We start from the raw sequence: 25339 nt of genomic DNA, 5'->3' as shown, positions 1-25339 counted from the left end.
TAGGTGTCATTATAATGCAATATACAAATGCAGAAACTGAGACGCTAATCAGGTGATTTGCCACAGCCCAAATCTCTGCCCAAGCTGTAATTAAACATTGCAGCTTTTGCCTCCCAGCTTCCTCCCACTTCCTCCTCTTCCTCAGCCTCCTGGGGGATTGACTGCAGGTTTTTATTTTCCAGTGTTTCCTGATGATGGCTTCTCCTTCTTACTTTCTGTGTGCTTTTTGGTAATTTGCCCATTGATCTGTTGCCTCCATGCACCGATGGAATTTTGTACTGCAACCACTGAATGCTTGGAGTGGCCTGGCTGTGGGGTTTGCAGGGCAATCGCACACAGTTTCACTATCTCATCTCTCAGTTAACAGAGAGGTCTCAACCTCAGCTCCTTAACATCTGTGGCTATATTTCTGACTTGGTACTTGTCTCTGGCCTGAACCAGCTGCCTTGTACTCTTATTACATGATTGCCAAATATATTGAATTTTCCTTTGCTGGCAGAAGACAGTAAGACTTAGTTCATTTCCATGAAAATCAGTCCTCCTATCTAATATTTAATGATGTTGGAGGCTTGAATGCCTCTTGGGTTGTTGGACTCTTCAAACCTTTCTGTTCAGATATGCAGGACTTGGATTCTCCCACTCTGATATCGGGGTTAGGAGAAGAAGCCCTTTCAGCTTAGCTCATCTGATTCTTATATCACTTGTATTTCTGAGGAAATTTCCTCCTCTCTGTTCTACACATTCATGTGCAGAGACATCTTTCAGCTTTCATTTCATTCCAGTCCCAGATTTTGTTTTCACAAGCACTTCTAGCGTTTACATGGTTCGTTTTTATTGACAGGCAAACTAAGTCCAGCAGAAAGAATCACTGGTCTGTCCTTCAAAGTATCTTTCAAATTAAGCACATGACTCTGAGATGCTTCTTCCTTACCCTTGTGGGGAGAACCTTTTGGAAGCAGGGATCACTCCAGAGCAGCACTGAATGCTGTAAAACCCCACTGATTGCAGCTGTAATTACATGTGATTTCCAGGATCCTTAAGTGCCTTAAGTCCAACTGCTAGGGTTCTCCTGAGTAGATGGAGCTGCGGAAGGACTCAAGTTCCTGCTCTGAATTAGTCTGTAGACTTGAGCTCATATTTTCTGTTTCCTGGCTGAGTGCTCAAACTGCCAGTGCTGCAATTTTTGATAGGAGGAAACTACTACTTTTCCTCTATCTTGTCTTTATGAATTGCACCTTTATAGTTTAAAAACAGCCCCTGCTTTAATTTTTGTTTGTTTATTTGTTTTCAGTAAAAGGGCCTAAAATCAAAGCAGTGTACATTATGGCTAAGTAGCACAATTTGTTCTAGGTGAAACAATATTTTTAAGCCTGCAGCCTCATTAAAATTGTATTGTATAAGTGGGCCTGAGGCCAGAGAAGAAGTTGGTATCAGAGTAAGTGTGTTTTTGTTCTTGTAGTCTTCTGCTCTTACCGTATTCTTATGTTCCACCTGGACACAGCAAGAAGTCTTGTTGTTTCCTAGGACTTTTGTCTAGGGGAACTGATTTTCTTTACAAGGTGATTCTTACATTTCTCCTCATGACTTCCCCAGGTGAACAACCTCCGCTCAAAGGTGTCTCGCTTTGCAATCAGCACTCTTGCAGAGCTCTTCAGGACCATGAAGAAACACATGGACCACGAGGTGGACGAGGTTGCTCGGGTCTTGCTCCATAGGATGGGGGATTCCAATGAGTTCATTCAGAAAGCAGCCGATCGATCCCTGGGGATTATGGTGGAGACCGTGACTCCTGCACGAGCAATGACTGCTTTCATGGCTACTGGAGTCCAGTACGTTCTTCTCTTAGTGATATCCTTCACCTTAAATTGTGTGGTAGGGGGAAGGGATGGGAAGCAGAAGGGGAATGATGGGAGGGAAGGGTCCTTTCTCCTGCATCTTCTGTGAACTCCGTGATTAGATTCTCTGATCAACCTCACTCCCTCTCTCTTGTTATCTGGTTCTGCCCTACTGCAGCCTATTTGTTCTCACAGTCTGTCAACATTGCCTAGATGTGGTAAATGATGGGGAAGTGAAAGTCCCTGTAAAGGCTGTGGTGATACAGCCTTCTGGCTTTGTGGGAAGAGGGACAATGGCAATCCCAGTAGTGACTGCCCTTTGATATTTCATGCTAACCACAGAGGCCCTGGGAAAAAACATGCATCATCATTATGCCATTAACTTGAGAAATAAAGAAGCTAATTGCTGGGACATGGAGCACGTGGGGGAGAACCCGCTGCATGTGGCACAGCCTGCTCAGCAGGTACAGCTCCTGCTGAGAGGAGTCTGTCTGACTGTCATGTCCTTAGAGTTCCACTTTCTATTCAAATTGAAGCTGCATGTTAGCATTGAGATGGTGAGTCACTTTACAGGCACCTTCACAGGCTGGCTCCCATGGGATAGCTGAAGCAAATGCTGCCTTAAAATATCAGTGCTGTGCTTGATAGTTTCAAATAGGCACCTTCTAGGAAGGACAACCTGGCTAAAACGACCGCTACCCTTTCCTCAGGTTTTGAAAAGGGTAAAACATTCAAATGTACCTTTTGCCAAGCATCAAAGAACAAACTGGCTGCATTGCTGGATATTCTGCAGCTTCATGCCCCACAGGGTTTTTCCCCCCCATTTTTTTTTTTTTTTCAAGGGTCTGCTGATTTGGAGATGAACGGGTGAAATAAGCCTAAATCCTGCTGCAGCTCTGCCTGTGTAGTGGAAGCCCTCTGCCAAGTCAGCATGAATTGTCTTTCATTTCGCTCTTTCTCAGAGTTAATTTTGGGAAAGAAATGGAGTATCAGATAGTCCAGGAAGATTAAATTCTTCCCTCTTCCTTGCATGTAGTCTCTTTGTACAATACCAACTTTGTGTTTATCTGAGGACAGAATCTTCTACAGGTGGTTACAGTTGCAGCAAGAACACATGCCTCCTTCCCCCAGCAATGATGGGGAGCATGCTGTGACCAAGGACTGTGCTTCTGGCCCTCCTTTTCTCTCTGCCCCAGTGTTTGTTCTCTTGTTTCAGACACCGCAATGTCCTGGTGCGGAGGTGTGCGGCCAAACACCTAGTGACTGCGATGGAGCGAATCGGAGCTGAGAAGCTCTTGTCGGGTGCACGTGCCACTACTGACGTACTGGTGAGCACGCTGGTGAAGCTTGCTCAGGACTCTCATCCGGACACAAGGTGATGATCTTCATCTCACCTCCTAAAATATGAAAACTGTTTGATGTCTGGCTATTAACGATAAAGCCACAAAAGAGTTGAAGGTGAAGGAAATGACAGTACTGGGTAACATGAGGTTGTCCAGCAAGAATGACCATTGCCAAATTCCTGTGACTTGAATAATTCTTTACTCAGATCAACTGAGCTCAGATTAGTCAGTCAAACAGTTTTGTTTGGTCTTATGTGTGTAATGCAAAGCTGAAGCGTTGGCCACTGTTCATCACTGAAAGATCCCAAGTATATATTTCTGATAAGGTTAAGACTGTCCTAGAAAAATTCCAGCTGTCTTTAACCAATGTAATCAGTCTTTCTAAACCTCTTCTTCAGATATAGCTAAGGTAGTCACAAATTTTTCTTCCCAGTCATTGTATAATGTTGTGTCTGTGGCTGAACGACTTCCAAATTTCCTCTTGAAGACAGCTGTAGTTTCATAGTAACAAAACCAAACCAACCAACCAAACAAAAAAACCCCTTACTTTAATTATTAAATTAGATTCCCATTAACAGATGCCAAGAACACATGAGCAGCTAGCTGCCTGTATGCATACATGTAGTATAGAAAACAAATAGTAAGCATGAGGCGATTTGTCCTAGCTTCTCTGCCAGTTAAAGAAAGGTAAATTATTGTCAATAGCAGAAAGGCACTGCAAACAAGCCATGACAGCAAAGCAGGAAATATGCTTTGCTTGTCCCATGGGATCCTTCGATCCCACAGAAGCATACCCACAATTTCAGAGTGAAATTGTATTTTCCTGTTGCCCTGTGTTCTCTTGCCTCTCACGTTCAGCTGGCAGTGTTGTGCAGTGACAACAAGTGGAGGTAAATATCTCTCTTTGCTGAATGGGTAATATCTTCTCATGAATTTATTGCACATTATAAGTTTAAAATATCAGCTTATTCTATTAACACTTCCTTTGTTTATTCACAAGGGAGAAAAAACAGTAGTAGTCTGTATTCATTTCTCTCCTTCCTGTGTTAGGTGTTATGGACGGAAGATGATGAATATATTGATGAATCATCGAAAATTTGATAGGTATTTGAAACAGTCTGTCCCCTCACGTGACTTGGAAGATGTTATGGCAACACTTAAGCAGAAAGTAAGTGCTTGGCAGGAGAAATATCTCCTATATGCAAGTAGTGAGATTGCTAGTATAAGATTAAACATACCTATTCTTTCTTTATCTCATTCTTCTTCCACTGAATCATTTTGCTCCTGGGAATGAACTGTTGATCCTCAGCCTGTTTATCTGCAGGCAGTGAATGAACTGGTTTGGTTAGAAATAAAGTGGCTGTACTTTGAATATCAGCCACAAACAGGAAAGGGAAGTAGGAGAAAATGGTTTTACCTTTAAGCATAAGAAACCTCAACACTACACCCCCTCCCCCCCCCCCCAATTAAGCAATGAAGTGAGAATAGTGCTTCTGAAGATAATAGAGTCTTTGCAACAGATGAAGGAAGTAGTAGTGCCAAGAAAATTTCCAAATATACAAAAGATGCACAAGGCAACCATAATTAGTACATATATTGTCTGTATTCTGTGAATACTGCCCTGCTGTCATGCACTGTGGAGCTGGAAGAAGCTTTGTGAATTCAGCATCCAGTGGAAACTCATCCCTGGTTTGTTTTATTTGGGTTTTGGTCATGTGTCGTGTCGTCCCGTCCCCGTCCCCCCCACCCTTAATTTACATTCTAGAAAGGAATATGCCTTTGTGCAGGAATAGGGAGAGTTAAGTGTGAACCAAATCAACTCCCAACACAATGGGACCTCCAGAAAGTCCAAAAGTTTTCTGCTATTCCCTTTAAGAAAGCTTGTTCCCTACCAGTATGTATTATTCCCATTTGTGCTCAAGAATAATGAATTCAGGATTTTTTACTGCTGCCCATTATAGTAGCACCTATAACTTGCTTTGGGTTATTGAAAACAAATAGTAGACATCACTGAATCTCTGGCCTGTCTCCCTTTCTAAGTTATGAAATGTTTTCCTAAGCCTTTCTTGGTAGCAGTGATTCTGGTTATAACTTGCATTTTAAACAAGTAATTTCCTATTTTATCTTCTATAGATTCATGTTTTTTTATATATATCTAGGGAACAGAAGATCATAAATATGAATGTCCACCTGTCAAGGACACCAGGAAGTCTAGGAGCCACAGCTTGAAGATGTCCCAGGACAGCTTTCCTTCTGATGGAGGGTACTGAGCACTTCTGTTATATCTGACAAAGCACATGACAAGCTTTACATGTCTCTTCCTCAGTAAAATCTTTCTGGTGGAGATGAGCTGTCCCAGAGATTGTTTCCTTGCCCCACAAATCTTCTATGATAAAAAATGTCTACTTCTGCATTAGGCTGAACACAAGTTCTCTGGAGGGTTTTCTAGAAAAATTGAGAGAGAGGAAAAGACAGCGAGCAGTTGCAGCTCAGAAGATCCAGTGCAGTGGCAAGGACAGTGTTGTGGAGGCTGTAAGAAGGTCGGGTCTCTGCTGTTTGACTTTGGACCAGTAATTTCGATCAGGGTATTCTTATCTGAGTGGAGTCTTTTTTAGATGGGTGGTTTGATGAGAAGTCCCAGTCTAGAACCATGATGCCATTCCCCAAAATAGCATTTTTGATACATGTGGTTTGGCCTCACTGAATCATGGGTTTCTGTCCCTCAAACAGTACCAGCAAGACAATTTCTGAGCAGTTCTGGTCAACAGATGTCTCAACGTGGACTTTTTCTGTAGCTGTTCATGTCATTCAGACCCATTACTACTTGGTTGATGGACAGCATGTTCTTTTCCCCTGTGCTGCAACCAGCATTCAAGACAGGAATTTGGTCCTTGCTGTCTCCCCATGCCAGTGGGAGAGCTACTTGTATCTGTTCTCTGATAACATAGTGGATTTATTTAGCTCTGTTGTGCTCAGTAGTGGCAGGAAGGTGACCACACTTCTTATTATCATAGTTAGGATCTCCCCATCCTCATGGCAGAGAGAGGTTGATTCAAGAGAATTTTTCCCATCAGGTTTGTTAAGCTGTGGATCTAGTCCCTAGGGAAGCAATAATATGAGTGTAGTGGTGGGATGTCTGGCTTCTGTTTTTATCTCTATTACTGAGCCTCTGAATTCTTTCAGATATGCCCCTTAATTTCTCTGGGTAGGATTCATCTGTTCAGATGCATCTGAGCTATTTATCCAGATCCCCGTACCTGTTGTAGATACACTTCTCCAGAGTAAGAAATTTCCTTATAATACAGACATCTCCCACTCAAATGCCCAAAGACATTTAAACTTTGAAGTAGTGCCTATTTTTCCCCACAAAGAGATGCTAGATGAGTACCTGGGAAGACATCTGAAGATAAGTGAGATAAATCCCATCCTTGGTGCCTTGGTTTTTCTGAGTAAGCACTACCAATAATGTTACTTGCAAATTGTCTCTGGTAATGATAGTCATGAGATCAAAGTTGTTTTTCAGATAGGATCTAGCTGAAATCACGTCATTAGGAAGTCTCCTTGAGATGTTTTCCTCATAATTAACTGAAGACGTTATCACTAAAAGGTCTTGCCTTGTTTTTATTTTCCAGGTTGAGGTCTGGCTCTGATGTACACGTCTTACCCCGTCGGACAGTCCGTCGCACATCACTTCAGACCGCGGAAGAAACTGAACAGCTCAAGGAGCTTTTCAGGCTCCTGACAGCCACGGAGTTCCAGACACGAATGGAGGGAGTGGAGCTCCTCCTAGATCACTGCAAAAGCAGCCCCCAGTTCATCTCCACTAACATTACACCGGTACACAAGACATCTCTATTGCTCCTTTCCCATTAGCTCCCTTCCCAAACCTGTACCAGTAAAGTTAACTCAGTGTGTCTTGGCACTACATACTAGTTGTTTGAGACAGGCTGGTCCCTTCTTACTCAGAATAATTTAATTCAATTCCAGGCTTCAGGGCAAGTAGTTTCAGTCCAGACGTATTTCTCTGGCAGGTGCCTTTTGGTGCTGTTCATGAGATCATGACAGTTTACTACTGCTGTAGCTTCTGCTGTCTTCTACTACCAGTTAGGTTGAAATAAAGGAAAACTAGCCACTGAAAGCTTGGCAATTATTCTTTAGAAGAAAAATGTGTTGGAATAGGGAAGAGTAGTATCAGGCTGGGTTGATTAAAAAATAATAAATTATTTTTTCAAGGATGCTCCTGTAAACTTTATCTTGCCTTGCACAGACACAGGTCTGCCTATTCACTTTCATCCTCATCGCCTTCCTGCTTAGGAAAGACTGTTCTCACATTTCCCGGGGTCCTTTTTTCTCTTTGGAAAGAGGAGGAAAGTGGCTAGAGACAGATCTTCTCTTCCTTCTCTTCCCAGCAGCTGCTTTTTTCCTCTTTTCCCAAAAATGGCACCTGATAATGTGGCTGTCAAGGGACTGAACCTGCTCTAATGAGAACTGCACAGCACATTAAACTTCAGAAGTCTACCTGTTAGCTAGACAAATGGCCTGGATCCTGAAGAGTTTATCAGAGCCCTGCACTCCTCCAGACACAGGTTCTGAGACAGATAAAACAAAACTTGGATCTCATCCAGCCACAGTTTTGGCAAAATGAAAACTACTCTCAGTACTTGAGACAACTTTATGGAAAAATGGCCATCTTAAATACCTGTTTTCATACCTCTATACCAAAGATAATATTTTGCATTATTAATGTGGAATTAATTTAACTATTTGTGGGTAAAGAGAACAGCATATGAACTATCCTGTCCCCACCCAAACCTCTTAATAAAATATGAAAATCTTTTCAACCAGCGTGAGGTTGTGCAAGCACTACAGTGAGTAGCCCACAGGAAAACAGTGAAATTGTGCTAGCAAGTGCTGACCTGACAGAAAGAATTACATTCATCTTTTACATTGCTGGGTACTTGTTTCTACATACCCTCTTGAAACAAAGACGTTTTAATCCAGCTTTCATGTCGTTTGTTTTCTTAACAGATTTTTGATATTTTTGTCCTGAGACTTCAGGATTGCAACAAGAAAGTGAACCAGAAGGCGCTGGAGGTGCTGGCTTTGATGACACCCATACTCAAATATGCCTTACACCCAATGCTGGCCTCTCTGGTGACAGCAGTCACTGACAATCTGAACTCAAAACGCTCAGGGATTTATGCTGCAGCTGTGAAAGTGCTGGAAGCATTCATTGCTCACCTAGGTAAGGCTGACCTCTAACACTGACTTTCCTCAACTGTGGCTTCTATGTCTCAGAGTCAAGTGAACACCAAGTCTATTGATAGCTGGTGTCGTCTGTGGAAATATCCAGCTGCTGCAAGATATTTATGAAGTCCTGCCTGCATTCTTTCTATCCCAATCTGTTGTATCATGTTGTGATCTGCAGCTGAATGGATGCTGATTATCACCTGGATCTTATGTCTGATTATTAATTCAGTAGAGAAGATATTATAGGGATTATTTTAATTTCCTGCCAGAAGAGCATGAGGGAAGTGACTAGCATCCAGCATGACTGTTTTTTCCTCTTCTTCCTGGGAAACTGCATGCATTTTGTTTTTACTGAATTGGGTTTCTAAGATGTGCATTCTGTTAAGTTTATATCCACTAAAACAAGATGAAAGGAATGTGCCTTTTCCTTGAAACACATGGTGGGAAGGATGGTGGAGGCTCTTTGCTCTCGCTGGGGTTTGTTCCACGCTCTGGCAGTGGCAGCTCTCCCGAGCAGATGTGTCTGTCCCTTGCTGACTACAATATGAAAACCTTTGAACTCAGTTACTCATTTTGTAGTTTTAGGTAGTAGTTTAGCCATGTAAAGCCCAATGAAAATGTCCTTATGAATCTAAAGATTGAGACCTTAAATTTAATAAGACACTGTATTACGAAAGATCATAGTGGAGATCAGATGAAGGATGAAATGCTTGTTCTATAGTCAGCCTGGAGGTCTCACGTGTGTGGGGTTAGAATTGCCTTGGCTCCCTTCTTCCAGAAGGGAAAGGAGCCCATTATTGTCCCCTTTTCTAGGTGCTTGAGCATGGGGCTGTAAGTATGTCTGCTGATGTAAAATATATACCTGCAGTAGGGAGAGGGTGAGGTCCTGATCTGCCCTGTGTCCTGAACCATATGGTTTGCTGCAGGTTGTGCAGCATGTGTTCTGCTGCCTACCAGGGTCATGCTGAAGCTCTCAGGGATCCTCAGGCTCATTTCGGCTGGAGGCACCTGCCCCGCAGAGTGCATCTCCAGCCCATCCCTTATCGCAGTCCAAAAACTGTGTTTGCATGCTGTGGACTGGCAAATACAGTGGCATGTTCCTTCACGGGTAATACTACAGAAGTCTGCATCAGTGTCTTTACAGTTCATTAAAACATCTTTTAACAGCTACTTTTTGGTCAGTGTATTCGGAATAATTTCCTTGTGATCTGCTCTAGAAACTGATTGTATGCATGTGGGTAGTATATATTTCTTAAAAGCATATGGAGATACTGTCCTGAAGTTAGCTCCCTGTTTTGCCTCACCTGCCACAGGTTTAAATTTGCCTTAATTTGGAGGCAGTAACCTAAAAATAAGGGAGTCAGAAAAGCAGAAGTAAAAGGATGGGAGTAAAGTAGAATGTGATTATACTAAGATTTTTTTGTGTGTCTGTCTCACCTTAGTTTTATGGTTGGTGTTAATGATTCACAACGAGTACAAGGACAGACAACTGGGTGGCTCTTTAAGTGAAGAAGGGGCTGGTAGGGTTAGTTGCAGCCAGAGGACACAGTTGAAAACCAGACCCAAGTCTATGGAAAGTGTTGTTCTCTGTGACTCGTAGGTTATTCTTATGCACTTTGTTTTAGGATCTAGGATCTAGTGGAGAGGTGTTGATGTTGCCTGGTTTTCTTTTTGCACACATTTCCATCAGGCAGAGAGACTCAGGCTGCTCTGTGTAGCTTGCTGGAGGTGTTTACATCTACCCACTGAAACCTCAGTGAAGTGTCTAAAGTTTGGCGAGATGAATCCAGGCCTGAATTTCCCTCTTGATCTTCTGCTGTAGATTCATCAGCGCACTGGCAATACTTGTGTTACTGCTGTCATCACTGCAGCTGTGACCAGAAGTTTCTGGTCCCTGGAGCTCTTCATCTGCTGTTTACTCCAGCTCTGATTTCTGTTGAAATGTGAGATGAGAGCTGGTGTGTGTGCACTTATAGATGCAAGGAGTTTGGTTTTAGAAAGATGAATGCCATCAGTAAAAGTTTTCACCAGGACTTTCTTACACTGATTAAAATGTACGGAAAAGTGGGTTCCACATAAAGTGTTTGGATTCTGTGTTTGATTCCAGGTTTGCAGATCATTCATGTCATTTATTCTATATATCAAAGAACCTGAATTCCTGCCAACTGTAACTGGTGAGCTGGGTAACCAGAAGCCGTGGTGGTGCAGTCTTTATGCACCAGTTCCCAGACAGGCTTGAATATGTACCAGCATTTCCCCAAAGCCCCAGGAGCCTTTGGCTCTGTGCTCCTTGTCTGCTTTGGTACGGAAGGAGCTGAACAATAAATCCTGGAGTACAACTTTGCTAGAATTCAGGGACAAAGGGATTTTTGGAGGTTGTTTGGGCCCAATTTTACTTCCCAAATGAATTGCTTTGCTATTGGCATGAAGGGACACTGGCCCATCAGAGCTGCTGCGGTACTGCTTCCTGGAAGGCTCTACATTATAGGCATTAGCCAGTCTTGTCTATTTTCCATCTTTCTTCTTTGGCTTCTTTTTTTAAAAAGGGAATTTATGATTTGCCAAGTTCATTTCTTTAGAACAAACAGGTATAAATCCAGCTGTAAATGATGGCTTGTTCCACATGTTGTTCTGCATAGGGCAAGATTGCTATAGCAAATAACTACATAGCCAAGGTCTGCTGTAAATTCCCTTGCCACACAGATTTATGTCAGCTGTGAAAATGCAGCACTGGGTGAATATGCCTGAAAAATTTAGTGTTGAAGAGGCAGGTCTTAGAGGGAAATTAACAACTTTCTCCACATCAGCTGCTTTGCAAACTCAGTGAATTTGCTGACCTGTTGCCTTTCTGTGTCCCAAGTATAGGGTTATTCCTGATCATGAAGTGGGGAGAAGGGTGTGAGACCTGTAGTGCTCTTGGCCCTTATCCATTTTTTGTCGTGCCTGGGAGAAGGTTGGGGAAAAGTTGCAGAATCCTGCTAATAGAGGATGTGGCAAACAGATCCCTTCAGGAGTTTGTATGTAGCTTTCTGTCATTCCCCTCTCACCAACTCTGAGAGATCACTGTAAATTTTCCATGCTCGCAGATGTCAGAACAGGAGTGAGGTACATCTGTCTCTCATCACACTGACTTTACCCAGAGACAGGTTCAAGCAAACAGGGTGGGATATATTTTTTTGGTTCTGCTCATTTTTATGAACATTTGCAAAAATTCAAACAGGCAACTGAATCACAAATATTTCAAAATTCAACACCTAGGGCTTTAGTGGGGGAAGGAAGGCTCTACTGGAAAAATGCATGAGCGAAACCTTCCCATATGCTTTAAAATTGTCTGCCTTTTCAATTTAAAATCAAGTGGCAAATGACACCCCCCCCAAGAACTCTAAAGGATTGCGCAACGCTCCTATCTTAGAATAAGTGAGCACAATGTCTTGCCCCATTGCTCCACTGAGTTTCATAGCTAAGAGCCCAGCTATTGCTCCGAGACTCTGTGTTGACATGCCTCAGATTCTGAGTTTTAGGTGAGACTTTCTCATCTGTCACCTTTAATGATCCATGCAAAAATGTAAGCTGGTGAGGAAATTGCTTGATCACTCGATGTAAAAACAAAAAAACCCCAAGCCCAAAACAAATCCCCCCCATCCTCAAGACAAAAATTCTACCTACCAACAAACTAATTTGCTTCCAAATAATGCCTGAATCATTTATTTAGCTTAACCCTGACATTGGCTTGGATGTCCCCAGCTGAAGGCCCCACACATTCATTAGCTGTGACCTGGGACCCTAATCCCACTCGAGGGAGCCACATTGTAGATGGCGGCGAATCAGCAAATCAAGCCCAACTGCAATGGGACCAAGACATAGATTTTGCTCTCCTCTGACATCTGTCCTACCCTGTCCTCTGTCTTGAAAGAAATGCCATTCAGATGGCCACTGCCTGACACTAGGGTGTGGAGTGAGGCCAGCAGCCCAAGTAGCTCCCAGAGGAACCAGCCCTCTGCAAGAGGGGAAGGGAAATTTCCTCTGTAGGTGTTTACATAGCAAAGAGGGGACCACAGTGAAAATGAGAGCGCAGAGAAGCAGATTCTTCTTTTGCTCGTATTGCAAATGCTGGGGCGTGTGTCCTGTGGCCAACAAGTTCAGCTAATATGTGCAGAGAATTAAAGCTGAATTAATAAGAATTGAACTGCCTGCCACCTTGTTCTCTCTAACAGCCATTAAAAGCTCCTCTGTCTTTAGGTCTCTCAAGGCAGCTAAAGTAATGGTTGGGAAAATTTGTTATTGACTCCAGCTTTACTGTTTCAAAATGCACAGGGCGTTTGAAACCCTTAAGTTGAAAGGTGAATAGTGCCTATACACTTAGATTCCTAAAAACCAAGCAAACAGTTCCCCCTCACCCACCCAAACCCCAAGTGTTCCCCTGAAAATCTGTGTAGATACTGATATTAATGATTAATTAACATTTTGTGCTCCTTCAAGATCTCCAGATCTCAGGGTGTTTTTTTCAAAGCAGCAGCTGTAAGTTAACTCTCTGGGGAGGAACAGCAAGTGTGAAACAGGGTCTGCCAATACTGCAAGAGTGTGAGGCAAAAAGTGAAGTGTCTGTTTAAAAAGGTGAATGAGAAGAGTGTAATTACCAAAGCAGAAGCTTAATTAGGATAGCAGGATCAGTTCTTTACTGCACGCTTCCAAGAAGATCATTAGGGACTTCCTTTTTATATCTCATGTGAAAAGGTGCACTTAATAGCACAGTGCTACTTAAAACCACTTCAGGATTTAGCTCTGTCATGGTTCACAATGAAGTACGTTGCCTGCTTTATCGGTGCCACTCCTGGTGACATCATGAGGTATCGTAGCACATCCCACATGCATTCTGCCTCCGAGAAAAGCTTTGCTTGACTTATCGAAGTGGTAAGACTGGAGGCTTGCAGAACAATCCAGGCAACAGTTCATAAATTAAAACAAGACTCTGAATCAACAACAGACAGCATAGGAAAAACTAAAATACATATGACTGTCAAGTATTGGGAAATCAGTTCGTTTTCCAGTCTGTCTGCCAAGATCTGATTTCAAAGATGTTACAAGAGCCCCCAAGGCAGATGGTGTTGGCAATGAGCAGTAATTCTCTCTTGTAAGAGTAACTTGGAATCTTGTCTGTAGATTCCAACAGGTAACTTAAAGATTTAACACCAGTTTATCCTTAAAATGTGAATGGATGTGTGGACTTTTGAGCCTTCTCACCCTTTTCTTTAGAGGAGGGAGGATGTCACTTCTGCAAAGCTCCAGCATGCACAACCTTTTCACTGCTTACATGTGATTTAAATTTTGAGGGCCCTGATGTGACGTGTTTAACACAGTTCCTTGTACAGCAGTCAACTTTGTATTTATGAATGTGAAATTAGAGCTTTTCTTTTTGAATTTTAAATCCTCCCAAGTAGGCTTGAAGGAAAGAAGAAGAAAAGCACCGAGAAAATGGCAGAAATTTGTTTTAAAAAATTCAGTTACCTCTGACCCCCCCCCCCCCCCTTTTTTTTTTTTTTTATAACCTCAGAAGAGTGAGTAGAAAGAAATGTTTCTCTTTCAGATAACGCATTGCTGCTGCGAGCCTTGTCCCAGCGAGTGCATTTCCTCAGTGGCCAAGCTCTGCTGGATGTCACAGAACATCTCTCAGGTATCGCTTGCTTCAGCTAATTTCCACTTCTAAGTCAAGAAGTCTTCAGAGGCAATATTTAGAAGAAATGCCCCTGAATAGACAGTGCAGTAGCTCATCAAACACTAGAAGGTCCTGAGCTTGTCCCTCCTGCAAAATACACATAGTAGGTGTATTTGGCAGGGGTTTGCCTGGCTGCTGCAGAGGCATGCAGTGTGTGAGATGAGGATGGTGCTTGGGCTCCAGCCCTGAGATCTCACTGGGGCATATTGGGACCCACCTCCAGGAAAGAGGGGGCTAAAAATACCGTGGCTGGCTCCTCTCTTTGAAGGACAGTACAGTAAAGGTCATGGAGGTCTGTAAGAGGTCCCTTTTCTAAAGTGAACAACCATCCTTTAGAAAAAATTGTGGCAACAGGTATTTCTGAGGATCAGTTTGTTTTGTCATCATGGGATTCTTGTTTTCCTGTTGGAAACTTTTGAGGCTGAATTCTGCAGAGCCTGGGGCTCATAGCATAGATGAAAACTCAACACACATATTATAGGCAAGGATTTTGTGCAAAGCAGGATTTGGGGGCAGAGAGGCAGAAGCGGGCAGTTCAGCCCAAACTACTGAGGCTCCCTGCCTGTACTGCAGATAGGATGTTGGACTCTGAGCATTTCAGGATGTGCAAACAGTCTATTTCTGTATCAGCAGCGTCCAACACACTACAAATGAAGCTGATAATTGATTTATAATAGTAGCTTGCTATGTCCACCAATAGCCAAGGAATGGAAAAAATTATAATCGCAATATATACTAGAAAAGACTATTTATAGCCTTGCTTCAACTAGGGCTAAATCCACTGCTAATTATGCCAGCATCTTTTAATCCAAGGTTTAATACACTTTGCTTCTTCATTATGAATCTCAAAAGGGCATGTTTAGCCACAGCGAATGTAAAAGGGCCTTTAAAGATAATTTGAATAAAGTAAATCTCCATAAACATAGAATATAATTTTACAGTTATTTTAATCTCCTGAAAAAATAAAGCATTTGAAAATAAATTGGGACTACTTTAGGGAGGGCAGATGTTCTCTCTGGGATTTAGAGAGAACAGACAGCTCTTTCTCTTCTGAAGCTCCATAGTGACCACTGTGTTTAATAGCATTTAAACTCACATTAACTCCCATTTTCAAACAGGTACCATAACCCTTTTCCTGCTTACCAGAATTGGTTTTAGGTGCTTTCAGCAGCTGTTTAAGTGTTGATGACTGATGCTAGATTAACAGTGTAGAGAAAATGAAGGTCCTTACAATACAGAATAATAAATGGTTACTGCATAACATTTCCACTGAACAGAAAATAAGAACTCTGTCTCCAGACCATTTCAGATTTTGATCTCTCAGCAAAATCTGCCATGCGAGGAGCCTATTGGTAGTAAATTTTTGTTTGTATTTAATATAGTTCAGAAAATGAGCTGAGAGCAGACTTCAGAGAGAATGAGAGGGAATGCTTGGGTTTTGGTTAAATTTCAGCCCCGTGTAAGATTTTTCTCTCTCTATTCCCCTATTTCAGAAAACATTGTGAGGGTAAATGCCATTAAAATTGTGAGATGCTCAAATGCCATGGCAATGGGGTCTGGGTAATTATCTAAGACATCCTGAAGTTTGAAACAGCTGTTCATTAGAAGCCACCAAGTATGAGGGGAAAAAAGCTCAAATTAGACCATTCTGCCAAAAACATCAGTTAGTCACTGATGTTTCTAATAAAACTGTCAAGCAGCACACATCTTTTGTGGGCTGGAGTTTTGAAGTGTAGTATAATACTGCTGTTCACTGTGTGCCACTGAGCAAAGGGAACTGCCAAATTAGACTTCTGGCATTTTTCATCAAAGGTCACAAAAAAGTAATCATCCTTTTTATTAGAAATCTTTCAATTACCTCTCTAAGCTGCATTTCAAAATCTTCAGCAGATGGTTTAGACAACTTCTTAATGGAAATAAACAGTGATTTGACATTTTTGTCATTTGTAATGCAGAAGCGGATAGTGAAATGATTTGCAAAATGTGTATGATTCACTTTGCTAAGTCTATCACAGATGTAAAGCCTCTAATTTGGAGAAATTAAGGTCCTCAGAGGTTGATTGTTCTGTTCAGTGGATGATCAGTGACTGTTGCCTGTTTCTGGATCATTGGGCAGTTTGTGCTTGCTGATATTAACCAGAAAAGGCTTTCAAGAACCAAAAATAAAGGTAGGTACTTGTTTGCATTAATGTTTTTAAGAAGCTTTTCTCTCTCATCCGGCAGTGCTTGTGGAATCTGTTTATCCTCAGAAACCCTCAGCTGTCAAGCGCTATACCCTGCCCGCGCTCTGGTTCTTCCTGGAAAACAGGGTCCTGCCTAACCGAAGCAGCAAAGTCAGGGCTGTGGTCGCCAAGCTTGCAGATACCCTCTACCAAGTGATGGGCTCCAGGCTGAAGAAGTATGCCGCCAAGCAGCTTCCGTGTGTGGTGAAAAACCTCTGCGACATTTTGGACCTGAATGTTGATTGAAGGCTTGGTGTTCTCCAGGAAGCTGATGGATAGGTGCTGAGTGGGACAGGTGGAGGCAAAGGTGGATATGGCGGTGGCATTGGTTTTATTCTATGTGTTTGAAGAACAGGATTTATCTTACAGAGTTTATGGTTACAGGTTATGGTTTTATTCTATGTGTTTGAAGAACAGGATTTATCTTACAGAGTTTATGGTTACAGGTTATGGTTTTATTCTATGTGTTTGAAGAACAGGATTTATCTTACAGAGTTTATGGTTACAGGTTATGGTTTTATTCTATGTGTTTGAAGAACAGGATTTATCTTACAGAGTTTATGGTTACAGACATACATTATATATTTTGATGTTGGGTTTTAAAAATTAATAAAAAATAAAAAATTCTCAAAAATTTTATATCTTGAGCTCATGTTCCTTAAGATGCTTGCACAGATACCAAAAAAACCCCAACCCTGTGTGTAAATGCAATTTGTAACTGTAAAAAGGAAAATAATATATTTATATACATACTTACAAAGTAAGAGATGTGCATATATATACATATATTTACTTACAAAGTAAGAGATGGGCTTTGGAAGCATTGGGGTTATAGGATTAGATGGCTTGATTTGGGAAGCAGACAATGAGAGACCAGGACCTGCTAGCCCAGAGGATACGCCATGGGGTTATCGGAGGATGCGCATCTCACTGTATGTGCCAGTGTATGTCATATGTGCCAAGCTACTGGGTGGCCCCTTTACAAGTCTCTGGTAGCTGCTGGTGCAGTGGCAGATACCTGAGATGTCCAGGTCAAGCTCAGACCCCCTGTCCCATGACAGCAGAAATCTCCCCAGCTGCACTGAAATTTTCTTCCCATTTCAGGGCATGCATCTTCTCTGTAGTCCCCCATGCAATGGACTGATGTGGCGAGGTGACCAGTGCCATCCGACTGCCTCCCAGCACCTTGGGGCACGCCTGAGGAGGTGCAGGAGAGGGGCTTGGGGCAGGGGGCTGTGCCACCTTGCAGGGGGTGCTGGGTGGAACATGGAGTGGTGGGCAGTGAGTGAGCTAAGGGTGTCCTACAGAAGCTGGGGAGACCTAAGCTGTGGGCAGGCATCGTGGGACAAGGTTTAGTTTTTTAAAGTATATATATTTTTTAAATGTCTTTTTTTCCATCTTTTGAGAAGTGAAGGGTTTGCCTTATATGCGGAGCAATAAAGCACTTCTGAACCTGAGCTTCAGGAAACAGAGTGAGGAGGGGATGTGCCAGTCCTTCACCATAGAAAGGTTTGGAAGCACAAGGAGAGAAATGACGAGAGAAGAGAGGAAGGGCTGAAAGCAGCAGATGTTGGTGCATCTGTATAGTCAGATATGAAAACAGAGCAGCCTGATCTATGTTCATATAGTCTGCAATATCCTGGCAGAGTTTTGAAAGAAAGAAAAACAGAAGTTTTGGGGAGGAAAAAAAATAGGACAATAATGGCATGAAACACACTGGGCCCATGGAAGGTTAAAAGAGCCTTGACAGGTTCTTGACACGTACAAGGACCTTGTACGAAGCTGGGTGGCCAAAGAGTAGTCCAGGGAGATCTGCCCATCCTTGGGGTCTTACATTTATTTGCTACATTGTTTGGTATGTCTGTATGTATACAGGATTCCAACTTGCCAGATACTATTGTTGCCTTGGGTCACCTCTTAAGGAATCTCTTTTTCTTCTTAGTACAGTACTAAAGCAGCAAAGTTATTTAGTAGACTCTTCTAAAATGTTTGGGTTTTTTTTTTTTGCTACTGCTTTTTGTTTTTAACTCCCAACTTTTAGTAGCAGGGAGCACTCAGGAACTCATCTCTGAAGTCTTGGCATGTGACCTAGCCCAGGGACCTGGCTCTGAAACACTGGTGTCTCTGGGGATCCTGCAGAGCCTGCTGGAAGCCATAGTCCTTGCAGATCTGCTAGAACATTTTGGAGTTTAGCATCTCAAGAAATTTTTCTAACAGCTTACCAGAAACAGGAACGGCCTGGTAGCACGCACTTGTTTTGCAGGCGTGACAGGGCTCCGCAGATTGTATGTGTGCACCCAATGCTAAGGGTGAAACACTGGAGAGTGTTAGAGGATGGATGAGTTGAAATAGCAGACCTTGAACTATGTCATGTAATTAAGCACCTGCAGTTTGCTACTGCCTGAGATCTATTTTAACAGGCAATTTTATTTTTTTTTTTAAGTGGTTGGCATCTCTAGAGGGCTTCTTGGTTTTGCTTCCTCTACCTCAATAGTTGTTCTTGCTGTTTCCTTCCTCTGCAGATTTCTCACTCAGGAGCCCTGTAAATGCTGCTCTGCCCAGGCTGCTTTTGCTGGGCTGAGTAAAAGCTCTTTGGTTTTACTTTCTTTTCAGCTGTGCTTGGGCTCTTGAGAATGTGGGGGGAAGTTTCTGCACTTGGGAGAAAAAAGCTTTTGTGCATGTCATATGATGCCTCCCAGAGCCTGTTTTTTATGCATTTAGTTATAGCACTTGAAAAAGTAGGTTTGAAAAGTTACCCATGTAACTGGTTTCTTAACTCTGTTGGCCTCAAGTGGTACTTTCATGCATACTGTTCCCCACAGTCAATGAGAATAAAGCATTGCCTGCCAGTACCTATTTTCTGTCTAGGTGTTTTATTTTTTTAACTCTCCAGCGGAGACAGTTTCCCCATGAGAGGGGCACTCCTACCACAGCAAGATCAAATTTAGCTGCCAGTGTGACTCTCTGCAGTGACAAGCAGAGGGGTTAATAGGCAGGGGTTGATTCAGCTCAGGTGAGCTCTCCTGCCACATGTTTGCACAGGTGCACATCTCAGAAGTTATTAAGAAGCTAATAAGGTTTGTGGATGTTACAAACAGAAGGCAGAGCAGCGTTGGATCTTCTTCTAGCGCTGGTAAGAATTTAAATACTTAATTTTTCTAACTTATTTTTATTATAACTTGATTACAGACGTCTCACCAGAGAGGGGACTGAAAACTGCACTTGCAGGGCCAGTTTAATTAATTTAATTATTGCATTTAATGTGCAGTGCAGCTGCTAACCTGCAGAAGTTAGTATAGCAAAAGAAATTTATGGCAATCTTGAACATTGGCTTACTCTTACCCTACATCCTGCCAGAGCCCCAAGACAGACCCTGGCTGTCACAGATGGTTCCTCCTGCTTGCTGAAGGTAAGAGTTGTTGTCATCAAGGGAAGGTGGAGGGTAAAAGGTAAGATGGCTTCTACCATAAAGGAGTAAATAAAGCTTACTTTCCCCTACAGAGTAGGAAGGTACTGGGTTTGTGCCGTCTCCCTGTGCAAGGGGGCATTAGACCTCTGAAGTTGTGTGAATAGAGAGACTGGTGCTATGCACTCTGAATCCAGTCTGCAAAATTCGTCATTTCCTCAAATGGGCACCTTCTTCTCAGCGAGAGTCAAAGCAAGTACCTGGTGGCATGGCTCGCCTGCTCTTCTGAGTGCTTGTGCCATGCAAATGCGTTAGTTGGACCCTAATCTCCCCGTGCAAATGCAACCACAAAGCCCTGCAGCGATGTGAATGTATGAACTTGGCAGTGCCAAGAAGACTTTGGGGATGGTATGGAAAAAGCAACGGCAAATAGGGAGGGTGGCCAGGGAGGGAGAACAAGGAAGGACAGATGGCCCCAAAGTGTGGCGCGGAGGCTGAGGGCTGCTGTTGTAAGTAATGCTGATGCTGTCTCATGGTGCTGCTGTGCGAGGTGGAGGAGAGAATTGAAGACTGCACCTGAAGGGAGCTGCTTTTGCAGAGGTGCAGCTGGGTCATGGAGTGTAATTAAGTGATTCTGGTGGAATTTGCTTTTGCCAAGGTGAAAGGTGGGATTGGGAACCAGCTGCTGAAGTCTCTCTCTCAAGCGGAGGGAGGGGGGCTGCACTGAAGTGGCTATTTTCATCCTTATTAAATAGTGATGATGGGTATAAAAGTGGTTGCATTGCTACCGAATCTCTGACAGCTGACACTGAATCCTGATACTGTGATACTGCCTTTGATACAGGCAGAGGTGAGAAAACCACTCTAGTTAAAATTAGAGCTGACCTGAACCTTTAAGCCTCTACTGTGCCTTGGTATCTTTAGCTGAAAAACCCAGTAACTTTGTTTGGCCAACAAACTGCCCTGTGTATCCTTAAAAGCCCCCCCAGTACTTTCTTAATGCAGCTGGCAGCGGTAAAGGAGCTTGTAAAGCCTCTCTCTATGCTAAAAGCCGTGCCCCAAATAAATGAAGGGTGTGCTACTTTCACAGCCGTTTAGCATGTTCTGCTGCACTTGAGAGCAGAAAGGAAAAACTGTCCCCTTTGGAGACTGCGGTGAAGGCTGCAGGATGCGCAGGTCTGTCACTACCCGCTGCTGGGTCCCGCAAAGGACGTACGTGCCCAGCGGCCAGCGCTGCGGTTAAGCCCAGGCTCTCAGGCAGAGCCTGAAATTTCATGTCCCTTGTGATTCGACTGCTGCTGCCCCAGCTTTCTCTACGGACACATGCACATCTATACGCACTCGTCTATGCATGGAGACACTTCCTCTGCACAATAGTCCTCCTCTGTGTATACTGTCAGTGTATGTAATATATTAGGCTGTAAAACTCCTCAGTGTTGACACATTTCTGCCACTGCAAATATTCGAATAGTAGTACGTGTTATTTCAAGAAGGGAAATTGGCTATACTAATAAGACGACTTTCATACGGGTATAATTGTGCCAGTACCAGGATCCCTATTGCTTTGACTGCTGTATTATTCCGGCAGGTTTTTATTTTCAGTATCACCCAGTGCGAACGAAACACGCTCCTGTTTCCCCAGGGAACAGCCACCCTCCAGCTAAATCAGCCCGATGGCTCTGGTAGGTGCCCTTGCAGGCTGGACCTCTGCAGCTGTGGGACGTCACTGCGCAGCCTGGCAGCTGCTGGCAGGTACTGCTCGTTCACTCCCCAGGGATTCTGCAATTAATACTCCATTTGAAGGTAATGGGAACACCATACCTCTCTTCTGGGCCTGCCCAGGGCTGATAGTAGTTCACATTTCACACCTGTAGAAAGCTTTTTTTTTTTTTTTTTCATACTTACAGACTGCTCTTGTCCCAGTAAGTGTTGGCCTAAAATCTTCCTCTGTGCAATTGCAATAAGGAATAAATCTGTCCCACCATATCCTTTCCTCACTGGGCCTCTCCTCTTCCTCTTTTGCCATGGCTTCTTTGTGTCATCTCCTGCTGCTGTCGATTATTTGGCATTACAATGGTGCCATTTATTTACATGTTTGGGGGACAATGTACCCAAAAGGTCCTGTATAGAATGAAGTTTTCTAACTAGATGTATTCTGTGCTCACAATAGACCTGAACAAAGAAAACTTGGTCCAAATCCCGAAGCTTTGCACATTTGCAATCTGAGTCATTTCTGGCTTGTAGCTATCTTCAATCACAATTGTCTATGTAAGAGGAGGAAACATATTTCATTGGGAAAACATGCAGTGCTTTTGAAAAAGCATATATATGTGTATTTACCCAGGACAGCAAGCAAGTAGCGTTGTTTGTAACTTGTTTGCAGAAGGACGAGTTGACCGTGAAGCCAATAACAGGTGAGAAGGGTTTCTCAAATCTATTTATACTCCAGCCGGCGTGCCATTCAGCCCAGAGGTATGTGATAATTTATTGCCATGGGCCAGCGCTTGCCAGTGTAATGAATTCCTGCATAGCTGGAACAAGCACTTCTGGGTTCAGCTCCGACTCTTGGTGGACTGTGTGATCATTGACAATGCTGCCTTTTAAGAAATTATTTAACAGTTTCATTTCATAATAATTTGAATCTTTTAAACTTACATTTTAATTTGTAGCTGCCATTATTCCTCTGCCTTAGGGAAAAACACTTCACAGCCCAGTGCAAACTGTAATCTTTTGACAGCAAAGTCTGCATGGTTGCCAGTTTCTGATGTTACAGAAGCAAATGCACGTGTAACGTGTTAATTAGGCTTTCTGAAGGAAAAAATCTATTTTTTGTGGCTGCATGTGTTTGCTTAGCTATGGATCTAATCCTAGCCTAGTAAAGCCCAGGCAGGGTAGCACATTGCAGGGAAGAACACTCTGTGAGCTTATAGGGTTGTCATTACCAGCACAGTGAATGTGTCCTTTTGGGTTTTCCTTGGAGACAAAATTAAGGAAATAAACTGCCTGTTTACCCCACTTCCCACCCCAATATTCTCTCAGATCTTTTTAATACATCACAGTAAAGGGAGTGAAACTTTACACCTACCTGCACACCCACTGTTTCAAGGGTGGCATTTTTTTCTCTCCTTAAAGTCATTGCTCTTTCATACCAGAAACATTTCTTAGTCTTCAAACGTGGTGATAAACAAACGTGGATGATGCATGGTCCTCGTGGTGGTGCTTCGGAGTACTGGTAAGTGCTTGGCTTACAAAACTAAATTTAGATATAGCTTGGGTCTTGGCTCAGTTTTATGCAAATTTAGGAGGGAAAGAAAATTTGAGATAGAAAACTTGAGATAATTGGATCCATTGGGCCCTGTGCTCATTTCTGCTTACCTTTTTGCAGGACCAGCTTGTCATCCCCAAATGGGTGGGTGGGAGGTGGTCAACCCCAGCGCTGTTGCTTTGTACTTGTGGAGTATATCAGTCTCCTGGGAAGCATCATCTGAAGAATAGAGAAGCTCACACAAGTCCTAATCTCCTTTTTGCTGCAATGAGTCTAAATTAAACCTGTCAAAGGACTCTTAAAGTTAATAGTATGCTGTTGATTTAAAGAAGTACTTTTCTATTTTTGCTGTTTTGTAAACAACCTCTGAAGAGTTTACAACAAACTTCATCGTGTGTTGGGAGTAGACGGGCTGCAGAGACGTTGGTCAGCCGAGGGAAGCTGGGAATACACCGAGCATCTAAATGCCTACCGCACTACTTGTGCTGTGGTGTTTCCAGTGGCTTTTGTTCTGTGGAAAAGCTTAATCTAGCTATTTGGCTGTCAGGGGAACTCTGTGGGGCTGGAAACGGGAAATCGTTGACTTGCCTGTGCTAGCAGAGCTCAGAGATGCAGTACGTGCTTTCTCCCTCTCTTGGCCATTGGTAGGATAAATAGTTCTGAAGTACTGAGTTTTTCAATGGGAAGAATGTAGTATTGTGGGGTTTTTTTTAATTGTCCATGGTGTTTTCTAGATTATTTCTTTATTTTGCACCTTAGAGATACCCTGTTACTACCTGTTGTTGTTGTGCAGTGTGGACTGATATGAAATTTGTCTAAGACTCAGAATTAGGTAACTGCGTACCAGGAGACGTGTGTCTTACTAGCTGCTCAACTGCAGAGCGCTGTGTGACAGCAGGGCGTTCCTGATGCTCCCTGTGCCCTGCCTTATCCACATGAAAAACTGTGCTGTAGAAACCTACTTGTATGCCACGTCTCTCATGATAATTACTGCATGTATGTATATGCATGTGTTTGCTCTGAAATATAAAGATGAAAGGATCTGCATGGATATTGGGTTATTGATAAAAACCTCAATATTCAAAAAAGGCCAGAAAGATGCATTGCCTTGTGCCCTGATTGTCCACGTTAACTGTATTTACAAGCAAAGAGACACAAAGCTTCAAAGTGGAGGAAAACATTTTAAAAATAAAAAAAAAAGAAAGCCATTGTATTACACTGGCAGGTTTAATTTCCAGTTTGGATGTAAGAGATATTAAACTGATATTACTTATAAGAGGGGGTAAGGCTGCAAGATAGAAATTGCCCCATTAGATTGACTTCTTAGAGTCACATTTAAAAGTCAAGCAGCTAGTGAATTTGTTGGTTTAGGTTTTACCTGTAGACTCATCTTGGCCTTGCTACGTATCTTTGCGCGTCTGCTGGAATGCCAGGAAAGTTTTGTTTGCAGCGTTACAGTTACTGCTCTGGGGAAGGATGGGTCTTTGTTAGCATCATTAGGCTTCAGCTTCGTTCATTCGTATACTAAAGACCCAGCAGTAGTAATAATAAATGAAGGGCAGCCTATCACATTGAAAGCTTTCAGATTCTCTTTAATTGCTATACAATCAACTCATCTATGCCTCAAGGAAAACTTTATTAAAGCAGGAGGGATTCATATGAAGTAAGATAGGCTTATCACCCCTTTCTCCTTTAAAATAACCTTGATAAAGGGTGTACTCTATACAGTCTAACTTCAGAAATCCTCGCAGGGCTACTTAATGCAGTCACAGAGTTGTATATTAGAAAAGAATATGACGAAGAGAGGTAAGAGGCCAGATTTTGAAATTCAGAGTGTCGGTAAAGTGGAGAGCAATTAGGGGTGGGGAGCGCTGTAGATAATTCTGTGCTAGCGACGGTGGAATGAGACAGGCACAAGGCGGGCATACGTGAGATGAACAGAAATAGGATCAGAGGGGTAACGGGGTCCTGGGTCTTGATCACCTTGTCCTGCTATTTACTGTTTGTATCTGCACGTTGGTTTGTGGGTTTTTTTTTTTTGTTTGTGGGTTTTTTTCACATTAATATTTTCATTATTCATCCAAAAAGGGTGGTGGGCAAGAAATGTAAACTTGGGATCTTTGCCCCCAATTTTCAGATGATCCAATATACAGTTATGAGTTTGTATTAACCTTCACATTTACTTGAGGACAACATGGAGGTGAGCCCCTAATCCATACTGCAAACATTATGAAACCTTCAGAATCTTGCCCAGGAAGATTAAAATCTCAGTTTGAAGTTCATACCTGCAACATGCATCTCTACA

General features: G+C 42.7%; 1 protein-coding gene across 1 annotated transcript in view; it reads left to right on the top strand.

The window, feature by feature from the left end:
- Positions 1–19201, top strand: part of TOGARAM2 (TOG array regulator of axonemal microtubules 2) — a 52576-nt gene extending 33375 nt beyond the window's left edge. The window contains exons 14-22 of the mRNA XM_049833884.1: positions 1594–1829; positions 3052–3210; positions 4229–4346; positions 5338–5441; positions 6811–7015; positions 8207–8423; positions 14013–14099; positions 16365–16747; positions 16934–19201. Coding sequence (XP_049689841.1) covers positions 1594–1829; positions 3052–3210; positions 4229–4346; positions 5338–5441; positions 6811–7015; positions 8207–8423; positions 14013–14099; positions 16365–16609 — 1371 coding nt within the window. The 3' untranslated portion in view covers positions 16610–16747; positions 16934–19201. The remainder of the gene's footprint in view (positions 1–1593; positions 1830–3051; positions 3211–4228; positions 4347–5337; positions 5442–6810; positions 7016–8206; positions 8424–14012; positions 14100–16364; positions 16748–16933) is intronic.
- The last annotated feature ends 6138 nt before the right edge of the window (positions 19202–25339 follow it).

The sequence above is a fragment of the Accipiter gentilis genome, chromosome 30, assembly GCF_929443795.1.
Source record: "Accipiter gentilis chromosome 30, bAccGen1.1, whole genome shotgun sequence".
Lineage (NCBI taxonomy): Eukaryota > Metazoa > Chordata > Aves > Accipitriformes > Accipitridae > Astur > Astur gentilis.
The sequence above is the reverse complement of the archived record's forward strand: the minus strand, read 5'-3'. Positions and strand labels throughout refer to the sequence as shown.